At 43.7% G+C, this 14,587-nt stretch overlaps 1 protein-coding gene across 2 annotated transcripts in view; it reads right to left on the reverse strand.

Annotated features, from left to right (window-relative positions):
- The window catches only part of LOC139379643 (prickle-like protein 1), a 65,255-nt gene that overhangs the window by 8,637 nt on the left and 42,031 nt on the right, over nt 1-14,587 (reverse strand). For both annotated transcript variants that reach the window (XM_071122455.1, XM_071122454.1), the window contains exons 3-4: nt 4,723-4,836; nt 3,149-3,286 (exon numbers count right to left, since the gene is read on the reverse strand). In XM_071122455.1, the coding sequence (XP_070978556.1) occupies nt 3,149-3,286; nt 4,723-4,836 (252 nt within the window). The remainder of the gene's footprint in view (nt 1-3,148; nt 3,287-4,722; nt 4,837-14,587) is intronic.

Consider the following 14,587-nt stretch of genomic DNA (forward strand, 5'->3'; position numbering starts at 1 on the left):
GATGTGGTCACTAGTCTAATAGGATGTGGTCACTAGTCTAATAGGATGTGGTCACTAGTCTCATAGGATATGATGTGGTCACTAGTCTAATAGGATGTGATGTGGTCACTAGTCTAATAGGATGTGGTCACTAGTCTAATAGGATGTGGTCACTAGTCTAATAGGATGTGGTCACTAGTCTAATAGGATGTGGTCACTAGTCTCATAGGATGTGGTCACTAGTCTAATAGGATATGATGTGGTCACTAGTCTAATAGGATGTGGTCACTAGTCTAATAGGATGTGGTCACTAGTCTAATAGGATGTGGTCACTAGTCTCATAGGATGTGGTCACTAGTCTCATAGGATATGATGTGGTCACTAGTCTAATAGGATATGATGTGGTCACTAGTCTAATAGGATGTGGTCACTAGTCTAATAGGATGTGGTCACTAGTCTAATAGGATATGATGTGGTCACTAGTCTAATATGATGTGGTCACTAGTCTAATACGATGTGGTCACTAGTCTAATAGGATGTGGTCACTAGTCTCATAGGATGTGGTCACTAGTCTCATAGGATATGATATGGTCACTAGTCTAATAGGATATGATGTGGTCACTAGTCTAATAGGATGTGGTCACTAGTCTCATAGGACGTGGTCACTAGTCTTAATACGATGTGGTCACTAGTCTCATAGGATGTGGTCACTAGTCTTAATACGATGTGGTCACTAGTCTAATATGACGTGGTCACTAGTCTAATAGGATGTGGTCACTAGTGGTCACTAGTCTAATACGATGACTAGTGGTCACTAGTCTAATATGACGTGGTCACTAGTCTAATAGGATGTGGTCACTAGTCTAATAGGATGTGGTCACTAGTCTAATATGATGTGGTCACTAGTCTAATAGGATGTGGTCACTAGTCTTAATAGGATGTGGTCACTAGTCTAATAGGATGTGGTCACTAGTCTAATATGACGTGGTCATGTGGTCACTAGTCTAATAGGATGTGGTCACTAGTCTCATAGGATGTGGTCACTAGTATTAATAGGATGTGGTCACTAGTCTTAATAGGATGTGGTCACTAGTCTAATATGATGTGGTCACTAGTCTTAATAGGATGTGGTCACTAGTCTTAATAGGATGTGGTCACTACTCTAATATGATGTGGTCACTAGTCTAATAGGATGTGGTCACTAGTCTCATAGGATGTGGTCACTAGTCTTAATGGATGTGGTCACTAGTCTAATATGATGTGGTCACTAGTCTAATATGATGTGGTCACTAGTCTAATAGGATGTGATGTGGTCACTAGTCTAATAGGATGTGGTCACTAGTCTAATAGGATGTGGTCACTAGTCTTAATACGATGTGGTCACTAGTCTAATAGGATGTGGTCACTAGTCTAATATGATGTGGTCACTAGTCTCATAGGATGTGGTCACTAGTCTCATAGGATGTGGTCACTAGTCTAATAGGATATGATGTGGTCACTAGTCTAATAGAATGTGGTCACTAGTCTAATATGACGTGGTCACTAGTCTAATATGACGTGGTCACTAGTCTAATAGGATATGATGTGGTCACTAGTCTCATAGGATGTGGTCACTAGTCTAATAGGATATGATGTGGTCACTAGTCTAATAGGATGTGGTCACTAGTCTAATATGACGTGGTCACTAGTCTAATATGACGTGGTCACTAGTCACATAGGATGTGGTCACTAGTCTAATATGATGTGGTCACTAGTCTAATAGGATGTGGTCACTAGTCTAATAGGATGTGGTCACTAGTCTAATAGGATAGGATGTGGTCACTAGTCTAATAGGATGTGGTCACTAGTCTAATAGGATGTGGTCACTAGTCACATAGGATGTGGTCACTAGTCTAATAGGATGTGGTCACTAGTCTAATAGGATGTGGTCACTAGTCTAATAGGATGTGGTCACTAGTCTAATAGGATGTGGTCACTAGTCACATAGGATGTGGTCACTAGTCTAATAGAATGTGGTCACTAGTCCACAGTGATCAGAAAGGACTTATGGGATGTGGTCACTAGTCCACAGTGATCAGAAAGGACTTATGGGATGTGGTCACTAGTCCACAGTGATCAGAAAGGACTAAATTAGTTTTTAAGGCCCTTTAACATGCCAAACTATGACCATTACATTTCACAAGCTGGAACTAAATCTATTGTACAGCACTAAGTCTTTTTAAACAGGATCTGAAGTCTTTCAACAAGCCAAACTGTGATCAATTCTATTCACAAGCTTTGGCAATATAAAAATGTGTTTCCCATGCCAAAACAAAGCCCATTGAATTGAGAGGGAGGGAGCGAGAGAAAGAAAGAGAGAGTTTATTGTACAGTCTGTAGAGCACTGGGTTAACGAGTGCCTGCTGACCAGTGGTACAGTTAACCTTGTTAACCTTGTTAACATTTCTTTTTGACTGCAGGAAATTGGGCCCATTCTTTTTCCTGGAATGACTTCCACGCTCGGGTTGAGCATGAGCTCCTAATGTCCACACTTCCTCCTCTCTGCTCCCTCTGAGTGGGTTAGTTGTTAATGAGACAGATTCTGCCCTTGATTAAATCCTCACATTATCGCTTGAGCTTTAGGGTCCCAAATGGCACCCTATTCCCTACATCGTGGCCTACTTCTCTCTGGGCCCTGGTCAAAAGAAGTGCACTATGTAGTGAATAGGATGCCATTTGGGACGCATAACATTTAGAATAGAACAGAGCGAGGCCAAAGGGGGTCGGTAAGTCTTGAAATAAACAACTAATGTACTGCCCTGTGTTGTTAGCTTGTTGTCGTTTCCTGCTCTGCCTAGCAGGAAGAGCTTCAGGAGGAAGAAGCAGCTCTATATAGGATTGCTGCTCTGCCTACAGGAAGAGCTTCAGGAGGGAGAAGCAGCTCTTTATAGGATTGCTGCTCTGCCTACAGGAAGAGCTTCAGGAGGGAGAAGCAGCTCTTTATAGGATTGACATGTAATGAGGAAGGGAGAGACATATTTACTGGCTTTAACGTCATTTGGGAGAGATTTTCTTACTCGCCTCCCAGACTTGTATTGAAATGTTTTATAAGATATCGATAGAGTTTGTACTCGCAGTGTGGGTGGGTGTGCATGTGTACGAACGTGTGTGTGTGTGTATGTGAACATACATGTTCACAGAGGGTGTGTTGCAGGGCTCGGGGGAGCATTCTGGGGGTTCCTCTCCCCAGAGCCTCTCTCTTTCTCTGGACACTGAACATGTGGAGCTCCCTCTTCTCCTCCTCACTGAGAGAGTGGCAGTACCGTACCTGGGAGGGAGGGAGGGAGGGAGAGAGAGAGAGAGAGAGAGCGGGAGGGAGAGAGAAAGAGAGAGAGAGAAATAACACCAACTCAGATTTTACCCAACAGATAAAACCTAAACCATCACTGCTTCCACCACAGATGTATTTTATGGTTATGTTATGGAAGGTGTTCTTCCCCTGGAGGCTCACCCCAAGGTTGGCATGAACGTGCACACATCAAGCCTGATGTTTAGGGCAGACAATTACCACACAGATCAATAAAAACGAGCGGAAGACTAACAACCAACAATGGGCCTTGTGGTTCCCTAACAACAGCAAACAACGCTGGTACACAACGAGAGCCCTCGGAGCGCCGCTCTCTAAACGTTCTCTGGTGTGTGTGTGTGTGTGTGTGTGTGCCCTACTTTACGGAGGCCTTGTAAACCACAGCTATGCCTGGAATCTCCCCTTCTCCCCTGCTGCAGTATGCCGCTCTGCTCTGAGCCTGGCAGCAAACATCATAAAGTCAATCAGTCAGATGCTTTATTGTTCCAAGGAACAAACGCCTGCCCACCTACAGGACTGGAGCAGAGCAGTCAAAGATGCCCTCTGTGATAGCCTCACATAGCCCCTCTGTACATCTCCCAGTGTAAACTGTGCTGACTAAAGGCGTGGTTTACAATGTGGGTCCAAGGAGTGCTGGTTTACAATCTAGAAAGACATTACAAGGATCCGGTTGTGTTTAAATGCAGTTATGCACCATATGTTACTATGGCGATCGTAGTAGGCGAAGTGAGTGGTTTGTCTTTACTAGAATACCTCCACTGTGACGAGGTGACATTCTTTAGTTAGCATTAACCTGGCCTGATCCCAGATATGTGTGGTTAAAGCCATCTCCGCTGACTATCACTGTCTGGGTGAAGCACATTCAGATCTGGGACCAGGGCCTGTATTCACAAAGAGTGTCTAGGATCAGGTTTGTGAATACCTGATCCTCTTTGTGAATACTAATCTCTCATGGACAGATGTATGTGAATTGAACTGGTACTGTAGAATCTGTTGGAATTGGAATGTGATCTGTGGGATAACGAGGAGCAGTAGGTGCTTCGCAGGTTATTCGGACTAATCACGATTTTGCAGGTGTAAGCATCCTTCGAATTTGGGAGGGGAGGGGACATTCAACCCGTAACTTGCACCGAGAGAGGGTGGAGCTCCTCGTTCCGGTTCCGTTCCTCGTTCTAGCATCTCTTAATTCATTCTCTTAACACTTATGGACCCAGAACCTAATCAAGCAGCTGACCCATTACCTGAGACTTTAGTTCTGGGTTAACCGAGACTATGTGAATACAGACCCAGTAGATTAACTCTCTGTCCTGGGTTCAGTTCTTACCTCATTGTCATGAGGGGGCAGCTGGTAGAGCAGACCCAGTAGATTAACTCTCTGTCCTGGGTTCAGTTCTTACCTCATTGTCATGAGGCGGCAGCTGGTAGAGCAGCTGTCTGATCCTGTGTTTCTCTCCAGGACTGTTGACGTAGGGGACCTTGTCCTCCGGAAGACAGGAGAAATACTGCTGTACCTGGGGATGGAGGGATGGGGGGACGGAGGGATGGGGGGACGGAGGGATGGGGGGATGGAGGGACGGAGGGATGGGGGGAATGGTTAGAACAGTCTTAGTTCTGTCATACTGCAAATCCACCTTCAATCACACATGTTCCAGGTTGGTCTTAATGGTTTAGTAGTTCAGTTGGAGGGTGATGCTCACCCTAAAAGACCAGGCATACCTCCAGGATCTGTACTGCCCTGCATCATAAATACCCCACTGGGCTCCAGGACAAGAGCACAATCACAGCTGCTTAAAGAGCTTTGTTCGGGCCAGATCCACCATGGTATGCCAACAAAGGCCAGGGTCAGTCAGTCAGTCACAGTCAGTCAGTGGAAAATCACTCAGGTCACAGTTCATACAAGACTGGTGCTTCCGTTGACTGATTGACCATTTTTACAATAGTTATCCCACCAACCAACTACCTTTTCTTGATGAATGTTTCCATCTCTCCACCATGAGTTCATGACTATCTATGAATATGAAGACCCTGTTTTACCTCCACACATTCTAGAGGTGTAGAGAGTGAAGGGCTGGGAAACAAGGGGGACTGGGTGGGGGGGAGTAAGGTTACAAAAACAAGGTATTTGGCTTGGAAGGCCTCCTGTTGATTTCAGACCTTCATTACTTCCATGTGTGCTCATGGTTAATGAGAGGGTGGGGGAGAGATAGAAGGAAGAGTGCGAGAGAGAGAGAGAGAGACAAGAGCTTTTGGGAAAGAGAGAGAGAGAGCTTTGGGAAAGTGCCACATAGCCTGGAGTCAGAGGCCAGCCCTGTTTGCAGTCGGAGCTGAACTGTAAAGAAAGCAGCCAGTGTTAATGATGCTACAGCCACACAGTCAGTATCACTAGGAAGGAGGCATAAAACACTCTCAACCACTCTAGCCCCACAGGCTAACAGGCCACAGTAACGATCTGCTGAGGTTGCATGTTACTGCACTAACTGAAACAGGATGTGAACATGTATTTATAATAGTTTGTACACTCTTAGAACTTTTTGAGGTTCTACACAGCACCTTCGGCTGTCCCCGTAGAATGATCCTTTGAAGAACCCTTTTGAGTTCCATGTAGAACCCTCTTCTACATGGAACTCAAAAAGGTTCAACCTGGAACCGTAAAAGTTTCTTCTAAGGATGGAACCTACCTGGAACCAAAAGGGGTTCTCCCATGGGGGAAGCTTTAGAACTGTTTAGGAACCTTTTTTTGTAAGAATGTATAGTTGATGCCACATTGGGACTTAATAGACTTCCGGCGCCGACAGAGATGGCCGCCTCGCTTCGCGTTCCTAGGAAACAATGTTTTTTTACGTGTTATTTCTTACATTGGTACGCCAGGTAATCTTAGGTTTCATTACATACAGTCGGGAGGATAAGAGCAACGTCAACTCAACATCATTACGACCAGGAATACGACTTTCCCGAAGCGGATCCTGTGTTTTGCCCACCACCCAGGACAATGGATCGGATCCCAGCCGGCGAACCTAAACAACGTCACCGTAAAAGGGGCAAACGAAGCGGTCTTCTGGTCAGGCTCCGGAGACGGCCACATCGCGCACCGCTCCCTAGCATACTACTCGCCAATGTCCAGTCTCTTGACAACAAGGTTGATGAAATCCGAGCAAGGGTAGCGCTCCAGAGAGACATAAGAGACTGTAATGTTCTTTGCTTCATGGCTCACTCGAGTGACGCTATCGGAGTCGATGCAGCCAGCTGGTTTCTTCACACATCGCGCCGACAGAAACAAGCATCTTTCTGGTAAGAAGAGGGGCGGATGGGTATTCCTTATGATTAACGAGATGTGATGTGATCATAACAACATACAGGAACTCAAGTCCTTCTGTTCACCTGACTTAGAATTCCTCACAATCAAATGTCGACCGCATTATCTACCAAGAGAATTCTCTTTGATTATAATCACAGCCATATATATTCCCCCCGAAGCAGACACATCGACGGCCCTGAACAAACTTTATTTGACTCTATGTAAACTGGAAACCACATATCCTGAGGCTGAATTCATTGTAGCTGGGGATTTTAACAAGGTTAATCTGAGAACAAGACTCCCTAAATTCTATCAGCATATCGATTGTTCAACCAGGGCTGGTAAAACCCTGGATCATTGTTATTCTAACTTCCGCGACGCATATAAGGCCCTCCCTCGCCCTCCTTCCAGAAAAGCTGACCACGACTCTATTTTGTTGCTTCCAGCCTAGAGACAGAAACTAAAACATTAAGCTCCCGCACTCAGGTCTGTTCAACGCTGGTCCGACCAATCTGATTCCACGTTTCAAGACTGCTTCGATCACGTGGATTGGGATATAGGTTCCACATTGCGTCCAACAACAACATTGACGAATACGCTGATTTGGTGAGCGAGTTCATTAGAAAGTGCATCGGCGATGTCGTACCCACAGCAACTATTAAAACATTCCCAAACCAGAAACCGTGGATTGATGGCAGCATTCGCGCAAAACTGAAAGCGCGAACCACTGCTTTTAACCAGGGCAAGGTGACCGGAAACATGACCGAATACAAACAGTGTAGCTATTCCCTCCGCAAGGCAATCAAACAAGCTAAGTGTCAGTATAGAGACAAAGTAGAGTTGCAATTCAATGGCTCAGACACAAGAGGTATGTGGCAGGGTCTACAGTCAATCACGGATTACAAAAAGAAAACCAGCCCCGTCACGGACCAGGATGTCTTGCTTCCAGACAGACTAAATAACTTCTTTGCTCGCTTTGAGGACAATACAGTGCCACTGACATGGCCCGGTACCAAAACCTGCGGAATCTCCTTCACTGCAGCCGACGTGAGTAAAACATTTAAACGTGTTAACCCTCGCAAGGCTGCAGGCCCAGACGGCATCCCCAGCTGCGTCCTCAGAGCATGCGCAGACCAACTGGCTGGTGTGTTTACGGACATATTCAATCAATCCTTATCCCAGTCTGCTGTCCCCACATGCTTCAAGAGGTCCACCATTGTTCCTGTTCCCAAGAAAGCTAAACGACTACCGCCCGTAGCACTCACTTCCGTCATCATAAAGTTCTTTGAGAGACTAGTCAAGGACCATATCACCTCCACCCTACCTGACACCCTAGACCCACTCCAATTTGTTTACCGCCCCAATAGGTCCACAGACGATGCAATCGCAACCACACTGCACACTGCCCTAACCCATCTGGACAAGAGGAATACCTACGTGAGAATGCTGTTCATTGACTACAGCTCAGCATTTAACACCATAGTACCCTCCAAACTCGTCATCTCGACCCCGCCCTGTGCAACTGGGTCCTGGACTTCCTGACGGGCCGCCCCCAGGTGGTGAGGGTAGGTAACAACATCTGGGAGGAGGTGAGGGCCCTCGTAGTGTGGTGTCAGGAAAATAAACTCACACTCGACGTCAACAAAACAAAGGAGATGATCGTGGACTTCAGGAAACAGCAGAGGGAGCACCCCCCTATCCACATCGTCGGGACAGTAGTGGAGAGGGTAGTACGTTTTAAGTTCCTCGGCGTACACATCACGGACAAACTGAATTGGTCCACCCACACAGACAGCGTTGTGAAGAAAGCTCAGCAGCGCCTCTTCAACTTCAGGAGGCTGAAGAAATTTGGCTTGTCACCAAAAGCACTCACAAACTTCTACAGATGCATAATCGAGAGCATCCTGTCGGGCTGTATCACCGCCTGGTACGGCAACTGCTCTGCCCACAACCGTAAGGCTCTCCAGAGGGTAGTGAGGTCTGCACAACGCATCACCGGGGGCAAACTACCTGCCCTCCAGGACACCTACACCACCCGATGTCCCAGGAAGGCCATAAAGATAATCAAGGACAACAACCACCCGAGCCACTGCCTGTTCACCCCGCTATCATCCAGAAGGCGAGGTCAGTACAGGTGCATCAGAGCAGGGTCCAAGAGACTGAAAAACAGCTTCTATCTCAAGGCCATCAGACTGTTAAACAGCCACTACTAACATTGAGTGGCTGCTGCCAACATACTGACTCAACTCCAGCCACTTTAATAATGGAAATTGATGTAAAAATGTATCACTAGCCACTTTAAACACCATCTACTGCATCTTGCCATCTGTATGTAATACATGTATCACTAGCCACTTTAAACTATGCCACTTTGTTTACATACCCTACATTACTCATCTCATATGTATACACTGTACTCGATACCATCTACTGCATCTTTCCTATGCCGCTCTGTACCATCACTCATTCATATATCTTTATGTACATATTCTTCATCCCTTTACACTTGTGTGTATAAGGTAGTTGTTATGGAATTGTTTGGTTAGATTACTCGTTGGTTATTACTGCATTGTCGGAACTAGAAGCACAAGCATTTCGCTACAATCGCATTAACATCTGCTAACCATGTGTATGTGACAAATACAATTTGATTTGATTTGATTTAATAGTCGACTGGTTTTAACAGAGAAAATAGAGGGAAGCAACTGAGACAAATATATTTCAACAACATTCCAGCAAAAACAAGAGGTAATAGGACGGTAGTACTATGAACCCCTAAACCATGGGATGTATAGTCTAGCCCTAGACTGACTCTGAAACTGAACTCTAAACCATGGGATGTATAGCCTAGCCCTAGACTGACTCACTCTGAAACAGAACTCTAAACCATGGGATGTATAGCCTAGCCCTAGACTGACTCACTCTGAAACAGAACTCTAAACCATGGGATGTATAGTCTAGCCCTAGACTGACTCACTCTGAAACAGAACTCTAAACCATGGGATGTATAGCCTAGCCTTAGACTGACTCACTCTGAAACAGAACTCTAAACCATGGGATGTATAGTCTAGCCCTAGACTGACTCACTCTGAAACAGAACTCTAAACCATGGGATGTATAGCCTCGCCCTAGACTGACTCACTCTGAAACAGAACTCTAAACCATGGGACTCACTCTGAAACAGAACTCTAAACCATGGGATGTATAACCTAGACTGACTCACTCTGAAACAGAACTCTAAACCATGGGATGTATAGTCTAGACTCACTCTGAAACATAACTGTCACTCACTCTGAAACATAACTGTCATTGAAAACACTGAAAAACATTGACATGACGACCTGCGTTACCATGATTATTATTTGTCTTAAATCGTATAGATCGGTGTTGACTCTATCCTACTTTGTCCCCGCTCCTCCAGACGAACATTTCCAGGAGATCACAGGCACTCTGCAGGAGGGGCGAATGGCATGTCAGTATGTCTGTATTTATAGACTCCAGACATTAAACATTAAAGCCTGAAGTCTGGCTGCAGTTTGTTTGAGGATTTGTCTCGGATGGCCACACTTCTGTGTTCAGTCAGATCTCAGTGGAAGGCAGTGTGTGTGTGTGTGTGTGTGTGTGTGTGTGTGTGTGTGTGTGTGTGTGTGTGTGTGTGTGTGTGTGTGTGTGTGTGTGTGTGTGTGTGTGTGTGTGTGTGTGTGTGTGTGTGTGTGTGTGTGTGTGTGTGTGTGTGTGTGTGTGTGTGTGTGTGTGTGTGTGTGTGTGTGTGTGTGTGTGGAGGGGGTTCTGTGTGTGTGTCACAGGAATTCTATGCCTGTGAGGGGTTGTTAGAATATCGGGGGCAGAGAGAGATATAGAATCTGTCAGGAGACATCAGTAGAGTTGGAGAATAGTCCTATTGCTGCTATTCTCTGTGTGCTGTAATGTCCACAGTTTGTGACACTGACAAATAGTGTGACTCTACATCTCACCACCAAGGGGATTTACAAATCAAATCAAATGGATCTATAAAGCCCTTTTTATGTCAGCATTCCTCCTGATCTCCAACAGTTAACATTAGGAGTGGACTGATTCCTCCTGATCTCCAACAGTTAACATTAGGAGTGGACTGATTCCTCCTGATCTCCAACAGTTAACATTAGGAGTGGACTGATTCCTCCTGATCTCCAACAGTTAACATTAGGAGTGGACTGATTCCTCCTGATCTCCAACAGTTAACATTAGGAGTGGACTGATTCCTCCTGATCTCCAACAGTTAACATTAGGAGTGGACTGATTCCTCCTGATCTCCAACAGTTAACATTAGAAGTGGACTGATTCCTCCTGATCTGCAACAGTTAACATTAGGAGTGGACTGATTCCTCCTGATCTCCAACAGTTAACATTAGGAGTGGACTGATTCCTCCTGATCTGCAACAGTTAACATTAGGAGTGGACTGATTCCTCCTGATCTCCAACAGTTAACATTAGGAGTGGACTGATTCCTCCTGATCTCCAACAGTTAACATTAGGAGTGGACTGATTCCTTCTGATCTCCAACAGTTAACATTAGGAGTGGACTGATTCCTCCTGATCTCCAACAGTTAACATTAGGAGTGGACTGATTCCTCCTGATCTGCAACAGTTAACATTAGGAGTGGACTGATTCCTCCTGATCTCCAACAGTTAACATTAGGAGTGGACTGATTCCTCCTGATCTGCAACAGTTAACATTAGGAGTGGACTGATTCCTCCTGATCTCCAACAGTTAACATTAGGAGTGGACTGATTCCTCCTGATCTCCAACAGTTAACATTAGGAGTGGACTGATTCCTCCTGATCTCCAACAGTTAACATTAGGAGTGGACTGATTCCTCCTGATCTGCAACAGTTAACATTAGAAGTGGACTGATTCCTCCTGATCTCCAACAGTTAACATTAGGAGTGGACTGATTCCTCCTGATCTGCAACAGTTAACATTAGGAGTGGACTGATTCCTCCTGATCTCCAACAGTTAACATTAGGAGTGGACTGATTCCTCCTGATCTCCAACAGTTAACATTAGGAGTGGACTGATTCCTCCTGATCTGCAACAGTTAACATTTGGAGTGGACTGATTCCTCCTGATCTCCAACAGTTAACATTAGGAGTGGACTGATTCCTCCTGATCTCCAACAGTTAACATTAGGAGTGGACTGATTCCTCCTGATCTCCAACAGTTAACATTAGGAGTGGACTGATTCCTCCTGATCTCCAACAGTTAACATTAGGAGTGGATTGATTCCTCCTGATCTCCAACAGTTAACATTAGGAGTGGATTGATTCCTCCTGATCTCCAACAGTTAACATTAGGAGTGGACTGATTCCTCCTGATCTCCAACAGTTAACATTAGGAGTGGACTGATTCCTCCTGATCTCCAACAGTTAACATTAGGAGTGGACTGATTCCTCCTGATCTCCAACAGTTAACATTAGGAGCGGACTGATTCCTCCTGATCTCCAACAGTTAACATTAGGAGTGGACTGATTCCTCCTGATCTCCAACAGTTAACATTAGGAGTGGACTGATTCCTCCTGATCTCCAACAGTTAACATTAGGAGTGGATTGATTCCTCCTGATCTCCAACAGTTAACATTAGGAGTGGATTTGAGAGAGAGAGAGAGAGAGAGAGAGAGAGAGAGAGAGAGAGAGAGAGAGAGAGAGAGAGAGAGAGAGAGAGAGAGAGAGAGAGAGAGAGAGAGAGAGAGAGAGAGAGAGAGAGAGAGAGAGAGAGAGAGAGAGAGAGAGAGAGAGAGAGAGAGAGAGAGAGAGAGAGAGAGAGAGAGAGAGAGAGAGAGAGAGAGAGAGAGAGAGAGAGAGAGAGAGAGAGAGAGAGAGAGAGAGAGAATGAGAATGAGAATACCGGCAGAATACCTGACCATTGTGACTGACCCGGCCGCCGTAGGCAGACATGGCTCTCAAGAGAAGACAGGCTATGTGCTCACTGCCCACAAAATGAGGTGGAAACTGAGCTGCACTTCCTAACCTCCTGCCCAATGTATGACCATATTAGAGAGACATATTTCCCTCAGATTACACAGATCCACAAAGAATTCGAAAACAAATCCAATTTTGAAAAACTCCCATATCTACTGGGTGAAATTCCACAGTGTGCCATCACAGCAGCAAGATTTGTGACCTGTTGCCACGAGAAAAGGGCAACCAGTGAAGAACACACACCATTGTAAATACAACCCATATTTATGCTTATTTATTTTATCTTGTGTCCTTTAACCATTTGTACATTGTTAAAACACTGTATATATATATAATATGACATTTGTAATGTCTTTACTGTTTTGAAACCTCTGTATGTGTAATGTTTACTGTTAATTTTTGTTGTTTTTCACTTTATATATTCACTTTGTATGTTGTCTACCTCACTTGCTTTGGCAATGTTAACACATGTTTCCCATGCCAATAAAGCCCTTGAATTGAATTGAATTGAATTGAGAGATAGAGATAGAGAGATGCCCGTCCCAGTGTCACACCAGCCCTACCAGATGTTCTGTTTCCACCTCGAGCCGAAACTCTGGACTCATCCAACTCAATCCAATGGATGACAGCACAGTATTATCTATTGTCCATCATTATGTATCTCCATTATGTTATAGTTACAGGTTATAGTTACAGTCATGTATCTCCATCATGTTATAGTTACAGTCATGTATCTCCATCATGTTATAGTTACAGTCATGTATCTCCATCATGTTATATTTACAGTCATGTATCTCCATCATGTTATAGTTACAGTCATGTATCTCCATCATGTTATATTTACAGGTTATATTTACAGGTTATATTTACAGTCATGTATCTCCATCATGTTATATTTACAGGTTATAGTTACAGTCATGTATCTCCATCATGTTATAGTTACAGTCATGTATCTCCATCATGTTATAGTTACAGTCATGTATCTCCATCATGTTATATTTACAGTCATGTATCTCCATCATGTTATAGTTACAGTCATGTATCTCCATCATGTTATATTTAAAGGTTATATTTACAGGTTATATTTACAGTCATGTATCTCCATCATGTTATATTTACAGGTTATAGTTACAGTCATGTATCTCCATCATGTTATAGTTACAGTCATATATCTCCATCATGTTATAGTTACAGTCATGTATCTCCATCATGTTATATTTACAGTCATGTATCTCCATCATGTTATAGTTACAGTCATATATCTCCATCATGTTATAGTTACAGTCATGTATCTCCATCATGATATATTTACAGTCATGTATCTCCATCATGTTATAGGTACAGTCATGTATCTCCATCATGTTATATTTACAGTCATGTATCTCCATCATGTTATAGTTACAGTCATGTATCTCCATCATGTTATAGTTACAGTCATGTATCTCCATCATGTTATATTTACAGGTTATAGTTACAGTCATGTATCTCCATCATGTTATAGTTACAGTCATGTATCTCCATCATGTTATAGTTACAGTCATGTATCTCCATCATGTTATATTTACAGGTTATAGTTACAGTCATGTATCTCCATCATGTTATAGTTACAGTCATGTATCTCCATCATGTTATAGTTACAGTCATGTATCTCCATCATGTTATATTTATAGGTTATAGTTACAGTCATGTATCTCCATCATGTTATAGTTACAGTCATGTATCTCCATCATGTTATAGTTAGTCATGTATCTCCATCATGTTATAGTTACAGGTTATAGTTATAGTCATATATCTCCATCATGTTATAGTTACAGTCATGTATCTCTATCATGTTATAGTTACAGTCATATATCTCCATCATGTTATATTTACAGGTTATAGTTACAGTCATATATCTCCATCATGTTATAGTTACAGTCATGTATCTCCATCATGTTATATTTACAGTTATGTATCTCCATCATGTTATATTTACAGTCATATATCTCCATCATGTTATAGTTACAGG

This window comes from Oncorhynchus clarkii, chromosome 21 (genome assembly GCF_045791955.1).
Source record: "Oncorhynchus clarkii lewisi isolate Uvic-CL-2024 chromosome 21, UVic_Ocla_1.0, whole genome shotgun sequence".
Taxonomy (NCBI): Eukaryota; Metazoa; Chordata; class Actinopteri; order Salmoniformes; family Salmonidae; genus Oncorhynchus; species Oncorhynchus clarkii.